The sequence below is a fragment of the Rhodnius prolixus genome, unplaced genomic scaffold (genome assembly GCF_049639745.1).
Source record: "Rhodnius prolixus isolate KJV_2025 unplaced genomic scaffold, Rpr scaffold_6, whole genome shotgun sequence".
NCBI lineage: Eukaryota > Metazoa > Arthropoda > Insecta > Hemiptera > Reduviidae > Rhodnius > Rhodnius prolixus.
Genome location: NW_027411634.1, coordinates 37,083,809 through 37,099,340, shown reverse-complemented (window position 1 = coordinate 37,099,340; position 15,532 = coordinate 37,083,809). Strand labels below are relative to the sequence as shown.

Here is a 15,532-nt window from a genome sequence, read left to right as displayed (position 1 = left end):
CGAGATTGTATAATTGGAGACTTAATAAACGAGCGACAAGTCGATCTACTCCCTAACATCGCTTAAGTCGTACTGAATATATTAGTTCCTTGACGAATATGTGGGGAGGTTCAGCAATGCTACCTAGTGGTCATTTTTGGAACTAAATTTAACTTGTCTGTTAAGTGGCGCTCTTTGACGGACTTTTTTTAAACTAATTATTTTTTTACGCTTTTTAATTTTTTTTTTTTTTTGTTCTTTCTGCATTTTATTCATTTATAATTTATATTTCTTCAATAATAGATTGATAATAGATCAATATTAAGTCTGTGTAAAAAATTTGTATGCAAATGAATAATTTATTTATTCTACTAATAAACTTTTTTTTTATAAAAGTCAAATATTTATTTAATTAATTAGATTATGATATAATCATGCATATTAAATACTATAGTTAAACAATACATTTTTAGTAATTGATTCATAATAAAAGTTGTTTGTATATTTTCATTGGATGATTGGATGAACGTCTTTTTCATTTTAACTTCATTTGATAAACAGTTTTGCAGGCAGTACTCCCAGTATTGGCTGTTTTAAATCTGAAAATCATAATTATTCAATTAGATAAAGTGCTTATAAGGCTAATCTTGAATTAAGAAGCGTTCTATTCAATAATACAAATAAAAACTCGAGCGTTTTTAAGGATACATTTTTATCTCACAGTAACTTAAGGAATAATTAAAAAACTGAAAATAAATTAGTTTAAATGGGCAAAATGTTATTTATTTATTGTGTTTGTGGTCTTGTTTGCCCATTAACCATCGGTAAAAAGTTAATTCTGCATAAGAGTAGCTATAGTAGTCACAATGTAAGATGATGATAGTCATATGAAATTGAATAATTCATTTATAATGCAAAATTATTTATTCTACAAGTAGCGTACAACAAATACATGTATGTATGTAATTCAATAAAAAGGCTTTATTTTATTTTTTTAAATAAACAATATAATATACAAATTGCAATTTATTTTCGGATTAGACAGCTCTGTTGAAGCGCTAAAACCAACATAATGAAAACGATCATTTTTCTTAAAATTATTTTTAAAAAATATTAAAAAATAATGGTAGTTGTTAATTCCTTCCTGATCTTGATTTTCTACTACGCCTGTGATGATGATATTGAGGAGATGGTGGCTGCGATTTCTGGGTTGCCGATGTTGTCGGTTGTCTAGGATATATCTTTTCTGATAACTGTTCACGAAGCCTTTCTATTTCCAGTCTATCATCATAAACTCTAAAAAGAAAAAATAGTATACATTCGAAAATTAATCATTTAATTATAAAAAGCTCTCATCTGCTATCGACTGTCAATCAAAATAGTCACAGTGAGCATAATATAGAGAATGAAAGCAGAGCTATTTTGGGAATTCAAAATAAAAACTCCCAAAACCTAGATTCGGCCCAATCTTGTGATTACACTTTTGTAGTAGAATCTAGGCATTGGTAACTTTTGCAGAGATTCTCTTGAAGGACGGATGTATCTCCAATACTTTTCCGGACAGACTGCGGTACTAACATTCTAAGAAAGTTTAGAAGGTTCGGTTCTTTTATCCTTCCTAGCTCATTTTCGTTCATAATGAATTATTCAGAAAGCATACTTCATCTGCAGTTTACTTGAGAGTGGTTAAAGCCTTATAAAGAAGTTCACAGGATGTAAGGAATATTTCCAAAGGAGATCTTGGGTATAAATGAAAGCTGCTGCCTGTTGAAGGAGTGGCAGGCAGGGTTATTATCATTATAAATCTTTTGAGTTTCAGCTTATAGGTAAAATGCAGATTTAGAAGAGAAATGTGAAGAGACCCGGACATACAAGGATAAAAGCAATGATGAAGCGACGATCTAACAAGTGGAATCTCTGAAGCCTAGCATCAGCGAATGCTAGCGCTAAGAACTTTGTGACGGGATATCTAGCGATAAAAATCCGACAAATACTACGTTCTTCAGACTCTTTCACAAGTCATCACTCAAGTTTTGCAATATCGTGCATTTGTAAATATATATACATATATATAACGTGCATAAATATATGAATTAATTACACTCACTGTTTTGTTAGCTTCTCCACAGTTTGTCTGAGCTCTAACTCAACCGGTGATATACAAAGGCTATTAGTAGATGTTCCCAGTCCGGGCATTCTATGTTCTCTTGAGCTGGATATGGAATAGAGAGGATAGTCAATTTGGATAGTTATCGTTTTAAATATTCTAAATTTAATTAAGTTTATTATTATCTTTTTAAATTTCTTTAGCTTTTTTTTTAAATATTAATATTTAGGTAAAAAAAAAATTAATAATAAAAAAGAAAAAGAATAATGAATAATGAAGACGTAAAGAAATAATATAAACAAAAAATGGGAAAAAATCACAGAAAAAGGGAATTTTTATTTAATGCACCTTTGAAAGACATTTTTAGGATCACAGATAAGGTAAAAGATTTTCAAGTGCAAAATTCAATAAAATCCGACATTTTTTACAGGTTGATAGTCAAATATCGGGCCCCAAATTAATGAATTTTGCTAATTAAAAGTTAAGATCCTGTGGTACGACTAATAAACATGGGATAATTTAAATTAAATTACGTTTATTAGGAACAAAACAAATAATTACAAAAAATAGGTTTTGAAAAAAATACGTTTTTCTTTTTTTAAAGTTTCTTTTTGTAACGTTATAGTTTTTATGACGTATTAAAGAATGACGTTCCCTTAAAGAATAAAATAAATATATGATTGTTTTTTTAGAAATTTTAGGATCACATAATTACAATTTTCAAGTATTATTATTATTTTTTTTTTTTTTTTTTTTTTTTTTTTTTTTTTTTTTGCGCATCAACAGCTGAGGTTATTAGCGCCCGGAGCATTTTTCAGTGCACTGCCGGCCTCCGGACAGTGTTCTCTCGTTACAGACAACACTGTCCATCACCGGACAGTGAGCTGTAAGAAGCTCCTAGGAAGAGAAAATCTAAGGGTCAGCTGCTGGATTCGAACCCGGGACCTCCGCGTGGGAGTCCAGTATGCTAACCTCATAGCTAATCCCTTCCCTTATTATTATTATTATTTTTTTTTTTTTATACAAAAAGCTCCTCGACAAAAGGGCCGTTCTCTTATTTCTTAAAACAGTCGATCCGTTTATAGTGAAATTCTTATAGAATAATTAACAAAAATAAGTAGTACTTCAAAAAAAATTAGCAAGATCAGTAATCATACTGACCAACCATTAACAGGATGGAGTTGAAGATTATCGTTGCTATAATTTAACTTAATGATTTAATCAATACGGTTTTATTATTTAGTAAATACGTTTAATATACGAGTATCTTTCTAAATTAGCAAACATAATACGGAGATCAGAGAACAAGCTGAAATTTTCTTTTTTATTAAAGTAGAATGTGGATTTAAAAAAAATTAAATCTTAAAATAGAACATAGTTTTTAAGCCGAGAGAAGAAGAATTGATATTTTAGAAATAGTTAATTGTATTAAAAACAATATCCACGCAAGCAAAAAGAAATAAATTTTTGAAGCTAACAAAAAAAAAAATATTTGTATTACAAAAGTATAAAAGAACAAAAACTCAAGGAAGATTATCTAATTTTCACACGACAAAATTTAAATAGACTTCTCACTAATTTACAAATTTGGTTTAAATTTTTTAAAATCTTGTTTTATTATTGCATTATTACGTAATACAGTAAAATTAAAATTGACGTAAAGGAAAACATGGCTGGTGACAGGAAAGGATATAAGGATGTTAGGAGCAGCAGAACAAATATTGCATTCCCAACACTATAACATAACAAAAACGAAAGAAAAAAAATATCAGGTTAGGTTGATATTTTGTACTATCATAATTATCACAAGTAATTTACAAAATTGTGTAGAGGTACATGTAAATAATATACAATTTTTTTTTAAGATATAGAAAATTCTACTCGAAGTAGAACTGTACAGAATTTGGCTTTTACTTTAAAGAAAACCTACCTAATACGAAATCGCTAAGATAGAAAGTTTATCAAGCCTGGTGCGGGAATGCTACACAGATAAGCTCTTCCACAGCTCTAGAGCAGCAATAAAATAGTTTTTAAGATTTAAATCCTTGATAAATTTAAGGCTACTTAAAAACACTGAACAAACAAAAGCCAAAAGCGAAACTTTCAAAACGGTAATGTAACCCTTACTTAAAGTCAAGTAAATGACAGACTCTCGAGTCATGATAGGTCGACACAGTTGCAAGATTTACTTGACAAGAGCACGATTTCTCCATCAAGGGCGTAAAATCTATAGCTTGTGAGCATTGGGCTTATGTACCAGATGTGATTCGAAGTTCATATGCTGGTTAACCGCAATTACATAGTGCACAAAATTATGCGTAGAGAATTTAGTTTAAAACAGAAATTGAGTTAGATAGCATCCATGTTAATTACATATTATGTAAAAGTTAATAAAAGTACTAATAAGTTTAATGAAATAAACACGATGGTTACTGCATTTAATAAAAGTGAATAAAAATGAGCTGAAAGACACTATTTTGATAAACAACGACATTAAAGGTAAACACCGATAGATTTATTTAAAGTATGACCGACTTTACTAACCATACAGTTAAAAATAGTACAATACAGACGCAATTTAAAGGTAAATTAAAGGTTACTTTATTGTCGCCAAATCACTGTAAGGAAACAATGATCATTTGCTGTCAGTATACAAGCAGAAGTCTCTTTAAAATGAATTGGTATAATATATAGTTTTCGTTTTTGCGTCAAAATTGTTGTTTTATTTTTGTACTACCTGCAGATAGTGTTTAATGTTAGTAATGAATGCAATAATAATTTACAATAAATGAAAGAGAAACATAATGTAAACACTTGTTCAAGAGAAGAATGAATAAGAAATAGAAGTGCATTTTTATGAAAAAAATAAAAAGAAGAGAGTTTTCATGTGAGATTATAAACTTGTATGCATAAACAAAAATTTAAAATGCCCTTTTCTTAACTAAGTGTTTTGTTTTCAGCAGTCAAATAATTCAGCATTCAATTATTCAACAGTTCTAGGGTTATGACTTTAAAGTTAAAGGTTTTAATTGCAACTGGACTATAATAGTTTTTATCTTATAACCATCTGATTTCTCCAGGATCAGTCTGCTAACGTTAAAGTAAGTCAATACGTATAAATTATATTAAAGGACGTACTATTCCTTCACAACTCTGATCCAATTTCGCCCATTATATTTAATGAATAAGGAGGTATCCTGATGAAGTAGCAGGGCTAGTTTTTAGAGTTGATACACATCTATTATACCTAACCTACCTAATTTTTTTAACGACAAACATCCAGCTCTGGGCAATTCGGTCCTAGCAGTAGAGTTGATGTGAGGGGTTCTGAATGATATCCCTCCACATATGGCCCATGGGACTTTTGGGTTGGAGAAGTACTTATAGTCTGAATATGTATCCTAAAAGTACATCCTACTATTCTCTGTTGGTCGAGTGAAATAGCAATGGGTTTTAAAACCCAGACCAGATTAAATCGCTATGGCATATAGGAGGGCGCTACAGGTTTAGGGAACTATACCAAGGGGTCCTAACTGACACAGTTTTCTGTAACTCAACCAACCCGCATAGCCACGCCCTGAAGAGGACAATATATTTGTCGAAACGTTGGCAAAGAGACGAGTTGTTTTATTTGACCGATTCCTCGCAAATCTTCCATCCTAAGATTATTAACAATTTTGTTTATAAATTATATTTAATTATTTAGTAACCGTCGGAATTTACATATGAAAAACGACAGTAGAAAATGAAATTAACAACCTTAAACAAATCGGGTTAAGAAGAAATTATTTTTACATGTATTCATGATAAGTTAAGTAATCATTAAATTTTACAAACATTATCGAATTCAGGAAGTGATTTTTAACAATCAGTACAGTAAATATTTCCATCTGTTTTGCTGAAAACTATTAAATCTGAACCCTGTACTATTACGCCTCAAGTAATAATAAGATCTGATCAAGTAAAGCCATTTAACTATCCTAACAGCATTATTAGGAACCATTTATCAAGGAAAATGACTCTAAAAAGACGAGAGATATCATAGTAGCTATTCATCTGGTCAGAAACTGCTTGCCTAGACGAACGCTTTACACCTAAAATACGCAAAAGCGAATAATACGCATATGTATTTCATGCGATTTTTTAAAATAATTATACTAGGTCATCATTTAGATAACTTAAATATAGAAAACAAGTCACATTTTATTTAAATTCTTACACCAACCTCATTTGTTCTCTATTTGATAACTCATTACTTATTTGTTTTTCTTCTTCTTTGGTTTGTGAATGTACACTAGTTTCTTTGGACGGTTGTTTTTTCAGGGAAGGTGTGACCGCCTGGAACAGTAATATTTACAATAATATTAGTAATTGAGAAGAAAGATATAAATGAATTAATATGTTATTAATTTTTTGAAAATTAGTTAAATACATTTTATAGCTTTCTCAATTTATTACAACCTAAACGAGGAAACAAAATTCCAAAAAAGATTTCAAGGGATTCGCAATGATGTGGAAAATATTATTTTTAAACCGACGCAGAGTCAAAACATAATTTCGCGTTTTACAGAAAACAATACAGAGAAAACTGCTTGCATCAATGGAAGAGACAGAATACGTATCTCAAAATGTAAAAGATAGTTTTTAAAACGCAGTATAGTAAGGAAGTGAAAAATGATTTTATAAAACACAGAATCATGTATCAGCTCCTTTCAGATTCCTAATCAGCATTTTACACTGAAATCAACTCACTGAGCTTATCCAATAAGATGATGCTTGTAAAGCCTTACATACCTGGCCCAGCAATGTACCAACAGCAGGCACACGACCAGTAAAGGTGAGATAATTGCCAAATTTGATCAATGTACCAGCTTCTTTATTTCCTGAAATACCCAAATGGCTTGGTACCCAGAAAAAAAGGTACAACATTAACAGAAGAATATTCTAGCACCAGTTTGGGGAGGTGAAAATTAGTACCTTCACTGCAGACTGATTTTTCGAATAGATACACCAAAATCTCTAATGAATCTCAAATTATTCTTAAAGCTCATTTGGATAGAACAAAGAAAGCAAAGACCTCAACTTAAAAGACAGTTGTCTATTCACAAAGTAATCTATCTCTCACCACAAAGTAGAGCTCCTCCAGGGCTTCCGTCCAAAAGAAATGCCTTTCTACACTAAGCACTGCCTTTATTCTAAGACTAATAGCATACTGTGATGAGAATACAGACTTCCTACGCTATCATACCTTTCCAGAGACAGACTCAGAGGTACCTTTCCTGACCTGAGGGTTGAATAACACTTGCAGAGAGAAAGAGAGAAAGAGAGAGAGACGTCATCTTTTATCTTTTTATCTCCGCGCATTATTTAGATAATGAAAAGACGTGTTACTAAAAAATAATAATAATAATAATAAAAGCTAATGGTAATATAGTAGTTTGAAACTTCCAATAAAATACGTTCTTTATTCTGCAGGTAAATAATTATTATATCATCGACTTATTTTGCTTTATGCTCTTATCTAAATGGTTTACAAATCAGGTAAGGTAAAAGAGCTCCATTTAATGAAAATGCATTATATGTATATAAAGCAGATTATGTAAACATAAGCAAAAGTTGGCGAAATGTGAATTGGCTTAAGAACAAAATTCTTTATCCCTTTCTCAAGACATCAAGACTCTCCTTATGTACACAGTCCTTCGGAAAATTTGTATATATATTAATATAAAATATGTACTTATATATCATAAATATACACACTTAAGGGGATGCTGGCAGAGGTGCCTACAGTGGGGTAAAAAACGAACCATCTGAGTACGGAAAAGAAACATTATGTACCACACAGAACAATTGTGATCTTGAGCGGCCAATTTATTTGGCTAACTCAACCATAGTTACCAAATTAAATATTATTCATTTAAACTGGATTACTATAGATACTGAGCATGCAACAGAAAAATCCTAGCTTGTGTTGCTTTATTAAAACTGTTAACCTCTGCTTACAAACATAAACACAAAAATATACACTTCTGTTTAAAGCTACTCTTCAAATCATCCACACTCGGCTTTTATAATATCTTTTAAACTTTAAACCACTTAATTTTGTTTATCTTTCTGGTTGTACCAAAATTGTTTAGTTTTCTAGAAATTAATATCAAAGAACTATTATTTAATTAAAAACAAATTAGTGACCAAGAAATTAATATTACTTTTTGAAAAAAACAGTAGATAAAGCTTTATATATATATATAAAGCTACCTCATATATATGAGAATGGTTAATGCGCTGAAGGAAAATTACTGTATAAGCAATAGAAGATAAACTTAAGCAAGAAAAATCTTAATTTTCAGAAGTAAATACAATAAAAGCCATACGCTCAAAAAAATAAGCAGAAACTAAATCATACAATCGAACGCTCTTAAAATAACCTGATGTAATAATCTCATAAAGCTGTTAAACAATTTAGTGATATTTGTATTTGCTGCAGAGACCTCTGATCTATCATTGTTTCGTTTCTTATATTCTTCCAACTTTTTCTCTAGTAATTCTAACGCTTTTCTGTGTTCTTCTTCTAATTGTTTTATTTCAGCTTCTTTGCCCAGTTGCATCTGCTCCCACTGATCTTCTATTGATAAGATAAGAAAATAGATTATTAAATTAAGAACATAATATAGGATTTCTCTGGTGGGGAAAAGACTATGCCCAAGATGGTCCTTGTTAGGAATTGATGGGGCAGTAATTTAGCCTATTGAACATAAGCAGCAATATGCTATTTTGCCACTTCAAGCAGTTACAACCATAAGAACTGAAGCAAGAGGCAGTCGTGTGAGTGTTCCCCGTCATTTTTTTTAATCGATAAATTAGTTAGAATACAATATTAAGTAAAGTAATACGTATTTTTTTAGTCAGTCTTAACATCCCACTATTAAATTAGGTGTTATGGGCGGAGAATACTACAAAACATACTTTACTATAAACTTCTCAAATAAATCATTTAATAAACTCCAAGGCCTATATTGGAAATCAAACCCCAGTAACACAATGAATCTCAGCTTTGCAAGTCTTGCCTGGAAGCGCTTGGCTATCGTGGCGCCTACAATTTTACAATAATTTTATATATTATTCATGTTATGTTTTTGGGCCCTCCGTTAGATAAGCACACCTAAATGGGCATTGCATATTATAGAGTTGTATTACCTAGTTGTTCTTGATGTATCCTCTTTAACTGTTCTATTCTCATTTCACATTCATTGGCCATCTGCTGTTTGACCAGCTCCAGTGTAGTCCTAGTGGTACCCATCTGCATCTGAACACTGGATTCACACTGTTGGATCTTCTTCTCACATTCTTGTTTAACAACCACTGAAAATAAAATTATAAAAAATATATATATATTTTAATGTATATATATACGGAATTTTAATATTGGCTTCCTCAAAAAATGAATAAAGTTCTTGAGATGAAAACAATGTTTTAATGGCAAATGATGCAGAGATATTCTGGAACAACTGAATACAGCAAGAATTATGGGTATACTTACAATGCTACATAGATCTGAACTATCCAAATCTGAAATAATTCTAAGGAAAAGTTCAATAAATGGAACGCTTCCTCATGGGGCTATGAACATTCGAGAAGATCCTGAAAAACATTCCTATATAACTACTGATGTATTGCGATTAATCAAAGAAATATAAGAGAAGCCTGGGCATTCTCGAGATTGTGGAATTCCTAAGGGTTTGTTGAAAGGGTTGTCTGATGTTTCAAAGAATCGGTAGACCACACACGGTAGCAGGGAATTACAAAGCTTAAAAAAAATCTTTTAAGATCTCTCGTACTCCATTTCTGGTGTTCCAATTCTTTTTAAATTCTTCTAATTCGTGAAATAAACATTTTTTTTAAATAATGAATTTTTTGAACTAACACAAGTTGCTAGCAGATAAGAAAAGCTAAAAACATGATAAAATTAACTACTGCCATTTTTCAGAACCACCATTAAAATTAAAGTTCGGAAGTTTTTAAGTTATACCTCTATAGGGACTCAAAGTCCCAAAAATAACAACTTAGAAATTGTAATGTTTGAATTTAGTATTGGGCTTTGAGTATGACTTTATACACACTTGATTTCGCCGATGGCTAAGCCATATAAACAGTATTCAAACAAGCTTCAAGATATGTGACTTCTTTTACATACATTTACGGTTTCCTGCTTATTAGAATGTAATTTTTATATCCTCCATTTTTAAATAGGTATCTCTCGACACCGATCGAGGAAGACGATAAAGCCCATAAGTTTATAACTTTACATTTTCGAAATAAGTAATAGAGTAATTTTATTTTTATTTTTTCCTGAGATTACTGTCATAATTCTAATTACCTGTGGAACCAGCTTCACCTGTTTCAACAGCTCATGCACACTTTTTTTCAGAAAACTTTTTCTTTGCCAAAAAATCATTTTCAAATGTATTACATAACGACTGATGAAAAAAAAAAAAAATTGAAACAGAGGAAAACTTCATGTTTGGTAGTGCCCTAATATTAGGGGGGGATATTAAGATAAGGATGAAAGTTCGAGCACTGTTTTCAAAACAAGTTATTAGTTAGAAACCAAATTTCAACCGGAAGTAAACACGAAACATAACCCCTTTAAAAATAAGTACTTACATATTTCCTTTTCATGAGCTTCTTGTAGTTTTTCTATTTTTTCCTGATATTGCATGTCTAATTTATCCATTTTCCTTCGCAAGTCGAGAACGTCTCTGTCGGAATGTGTCTGGGCGCTTTCCATTTCAAGCCTATGCTTTTCTTCCTTTTCCTCTAATCTCTTCTTATAATTGTCAATCTAAAGTTAATAAATAAAACTATTAATTACCAAATTTCGAAATAATATTCACATTGTTTAACCTTTTGTAATTAATTATACTTATCACTAAAAAGAGAGAAAAGAAGCAAAAAAGTAACAATTACATCGCTTACCTCCATTTTTATATCTTCCAATTTCTTTTCCCAAATTTGTCGGTGATTAGTGATTTCATGCTCTTTTATCCTCTTTTCTGTTTCCACAGCAAGCATTTTCTCTTCTCTAAACACTTTCTCAAGATCACTCTTCAATCGGGCTAACTCTCGTTTCAATTTTTCTTCCCACTGGAAAAATTAATATTAGTTTAAAATTATTTGTCAAGCTAAAAAAAAAATTGCTTCGAGTTTCCAGCAAAACACAATACAAAAAAAAAATCAGCAATAACAATAACACCATATCAACTTTGAATAATCGAGGAAAAAATCTAGAATTTACTGCAGTACTGATGTACATTCACAAGAAAAACGTAATGCATAAATAACATTGTTTATTTAAGGGGCAGACCGAGAAGAAACGACTTCGTTTAATGAAGGAACCGCTTTGTAGGTTTTATTTGTGATTTAAGTAAGAATCAGAAAGGATACCCTATGACCTATCAAAGTCATGCTGATGTGAATTTGGAGTTAATATTTATAAAATAAATATATAGCTAATTTTTCAAGATCCTTTATGACTGCCGGATACAGTTATAAAGAAGCGCCCTTTACAGACTGTACCTTTATAGACCGTACAGTTGAATAGGTAGAGCTAATGAATGACAAAATTACTTGTTAACATAGCAAGCAAACAGTACGCATTAGTACTTTAAAAAAACAACTTAAAAGTATTTTAAAAGCTATGAAAGTTATTTGTTTACTAACTTACTTCCGAATTTATCTGATTCATCTGTACTTGAAGTTTAAACTGAGTCTTTCTGTCCTTTTCAGCTATTTCATCTTTATGCGAATTCTGAAAAAATAACAATACATTAGAAGAAAATCTAATCATAGACTTTGAAATGTTTTAATAAAACAATAATAATTAATTCAAAAAGTTTAATGAGAAAATAACCATAAACCTAATTTTTTGAGATTTAAAAGATATGAAAAATATAGGCTCCATAGTGCGTCTTTGTTCTTAAGAAATATGCCAATTGTACAAATGTGTAAGTTTTAATAAGAGTGATGGCATTTAAAACACCACTAATACCTCTTATACGACCTATGAGACTAAGTAACTGTGAGTTGGGAGAAGTCAAGAAAGTATTACGGTTGCTAATTTCCTTGAATATACTTCGCCAATATAAAGTTACTTAAAAGCAAGTTAATTCCAAGAGTTGAGCTGACTATAATCTCTCGTAGATAATCCTTGGTCAACCATACTGTTAAAATAAACGCTACCGCTCTACCATGGAAAAAAGAAGTTAAACATTTATCCTTAACTTTAGTCTCAACTTTGTATAGGATAGTTATCCTATACAAAGCACGAAACAAGTATGTAATAAGTTGCTAAGGCGTTATACCAAATAGAGACTCGACCTTGGCATTCCGAAACTAATAATTAATATATTATCTTTACATTCGACCGATTCTCCTGCATGCAGCCTTATCTGGACTCATACTTGCGCTACCAATTATAATAAAATACAAAGAGTACAAAATAAATGCCTGAGATTAACTGGTTCATTTCCCATAGACTATATGCAAGCCTACTTGACGTTCCTAGCGTCTCTACTACTGTTTATTATTTTCAAGAAAAATTTGTTATTACCTGTAATAAAAGTCTTTACCCTCATATAGAAAACATTGGTAATTATAAGTTTCTAAGGAAAACCAAGGATTTCACCACGTTTTTTTAAATAGAGGTTCAAACATATTTTGTTATAACTAACTACCTATATCAAGCTAAGGTTTCTTCGTTAACAATTTTACTTTACTCTGTTTTTTATTTTTTTTCATTTTTGTGAACATATGCAAACAAAGTATTGTAAATAAATTTATGATTTAAAAAGAACAACTAAAATAAACGCTGGTGAAATCCGTGGTAACCAATGTATCGGAAACAAAGGTAGTAAGCGTAAAATTGATAAATGCTCCGTATCTTTCAAACAAAAATATTAAGGAAGATATACGAGGGGGTACCCAAAAATAACCGGAATTGCGTTGCCGCGCATGGAGCTTATGTAGTACGCATTTCTGCCGCTAGACGTGTATAGCGCAATTCCTTGCCAGTTCAGTCCTGCCTGTGTTGTCTGCCTGGCTTGTTCTGTTAATCTGCAGTGATTGTTTTTACCAGCGCTGTTTTGTTCTTTTTTCGTTTTTTATGATGGCAAGTTTAAGTGAACAACGTGCAGCTCTGAAATTTTGTTTTCTACTCGGCAAAAATGCTGCTGAAAGTGTTTTAATGTTGAAAACAGCTTACAAAGATGACGCTATGGGAAAAACTCAAGTATACGAGTGGTTTACTCGGTTTAAAAATGGCGACATGTCGATTGATGACAAACCTCGTTCTGGACGTCCATCAACTGCCCGAATCGACGAAAATGTTGAAAAAATTCGAGAGCTGGTGTTCACAGACCGTCGACAGACAATTGATCAACTGTCAGAGAGTAGTGGGTTATCTTGGAGCTCGGTTCAGCGAATTTTAACGGAAGATTTGGGGATGAAAAGGGTTGCTGCCAAGTTTGTTCCTCGAGTTCTGACTGACAATCAAAAAGAACATCGAGTTGAAACATGTCGTGCTTTGAAACAACAGCTTGAAACTGATCCAGACTTTCTGTCAAAGGTCATTACTGGTGATGAGTCATGGTGCTATGGTTATGACCCAGAAACAAAGCAACAGTCGAGCCAATGGAAGACGTCATCTTCACCCCGACCAAAAAAATGTCGTCAAGTCAAGTCAAACATCAAAACAATGCTGATTTGCTTTTTTGATGCCAAAGGCGTAGTCCATTCAGAGTTTGTCCCCCCAGGTCAGACCGTCAATCAAACCTTGTATTTGGAAGTTTTGAAAAGATTGCGCAATAGTGTTCGCCAAAAAAGACCCGATTTGTGGCAAACAGGAGACTGGTTCTTCCACCACGACAATGCACCTGCACACACAGCCATCTCTGTTACACAGTTTTTGGCTAAAAATGGCATGGTTCCGCTGCCCCACGCACCTTACTCGCCTGACCTGGCTCCGTGCGACTTTTTCTTATTTCCACGCATGAAAAAGGGCATGAAAGGTCACCGATTTGACAACATTGAAGAGGTCAAGAAAAAAACGAAGAAGGAGCTGTCAGCCATTTCTAAAGATGACTACAAAAAATGTTTCGAACAGTGGAAGCACCGGTGGGACAAATGTATTAGTTGTAATGGAGAGTATTTTGAAGGGGATAAGGTTGTTCTGTAAAAAATTTGTAAATAAATAGCTTTTAAAAAATAATTCCGGTTTTTTTTGGGTACCCCCTCGTACATGAGCACATTCTAGAAAGAGGTGTATAAAACATAAGAACAAATAAAAAAATTAAGGAAGTCGTATGAAAGCATAAATACAGTTAATTTTATTAAAACAAGGAGTATTGAATGACTAGGACTCATAGAGGGAATGAGCGCCGATAAAATACCCAACAGAATTTTATAAGTCTCCCTTGACTGGAAAAGCAGACGAGGTCGACCTAGAAAAATTGGTTTCAGGAGGTTGAGGATGATGTCTAAACGTTTAAAGCCTTAATGTCCTTGAAGAAGCGAAAACTTCAATTCCCTCATAAAGGAATAAATCCTTTAAGAAAAACCAGAATGTTCAAAAAATAATTTATTAAAATAAATACCTGGAGAGCGATTATTTGTGCTTTTTCTCGATCCACAGCAATTCTCAGCCTGCTCACTTCCTCCTGTAAAATTTTCTCATCAACTTGCAGATCTTCTAATTGTCTTGTTACTGTTCTTAAATTTTTACGATGTTCATGTGCAGTAGTTCTTAATTGTTTCAGTTCAATTTCACATAACTGTAAGTGAGCTACCTATAAACAAGAATAGCAATAATATGTGAACACTCACAAGACTTCCTCTTACCGCACACTAAGTAATTAAAATTTATTGTAACTTATTCATTTTTTTAAAAAAGAAGATAATAGGATCTAGATTGCCGAGAAAGAACAGAAAAATATACATAAAACCGTTCAGTAACGAACTGATAATCTTCCAACATAGAATTTTGATGATGCCTTTCATATCATTAATATTACCACTGATATTACTTTGCACAGAAATGGCACTTAGAGAAGAAAGACTTCACCTCTCAATTAGAACTCCTGCTTATACGAAATTTAACGAAGAACCTTTCAAATCTCACTTATTTGATCTACTTAGTCTGTGCAAAGTTTAAATAATATAGTTGCAACTGTTTTTGAGAAAATCCCAAAAACGAAATCAACCTCGGTGACATGGCTCTTCTGGTTGTAAGTACTGCATCTGGAGAAAATTCAAAATAAAAGTCCACACGTTTGCAATACTTCCTCTTATAAAAGTTAAGAGAGAATACAAATTAAATTAATGATAAAACGTTTTGAGTAAAGAAAAAAAGAAAGAAAAATAGAAACTAAACGAATGGAAAGTGAGCTTATT

The 15,532-nt window shown here is 31.9% G+C and overlaps 1 protein-coding gene across 4 annotated transcripts in view; it reads right to left on the bottom strand.

The window, feature by feature from the left end:
* Positions 1-884: 884 nt before the first annotated feature.
* LOC141461046 (uncharacterized) overlaps positions 885-15,532 on the bottom strand; it is a 40,613-nt gene continuing 25,965 nt past the window's right edge. The window contains exons 6-14 of one of the 4 annotated variants that reach the window (XM_074141686.1): positions 14,737-14,928; positions 11,811-11,894; positions 11,063-11,230; positions 10,751-10,928; positions 9,284-9,448; positions 8,515-8,711; positions 6,312-6,424; positions 2,087-2,191; positions 885-1,275 (exon numbers count right to left, since the gene is read on the bottom strand). In XM_074141686.1, the coding sequence (XP_073997787.1) occupies positions 1,113-1,275; positions 2,087-2,191; positions 6,312-6,424; positions 8,515-8,711; positions 9,284-9,448; positions 10,751-10,928; positions 11,063-11,230; positions 11,811-11,894; positions 14,737-14,928 (1,365 nt within the window). In that variant the 3' untranslated portion in view covers positions 885-1,112. Of the gene's footprint in view, positions 1,276-2,086; positions 2,192-2,813; positions 3,822-6,311; positions 6,425-8,514; positions 8,712-9,283; positions 9,449-10,750; positions 10,929-11,062; positions 11,231-11,810; positions 11,895-14,736; positions 14,929-15,532 lie in introns of those variants that run through there. The other 3 variants (XM_074141687.1, XM_074141688.1, XM_074141689.1) reach the window with 3 other exon arrangements.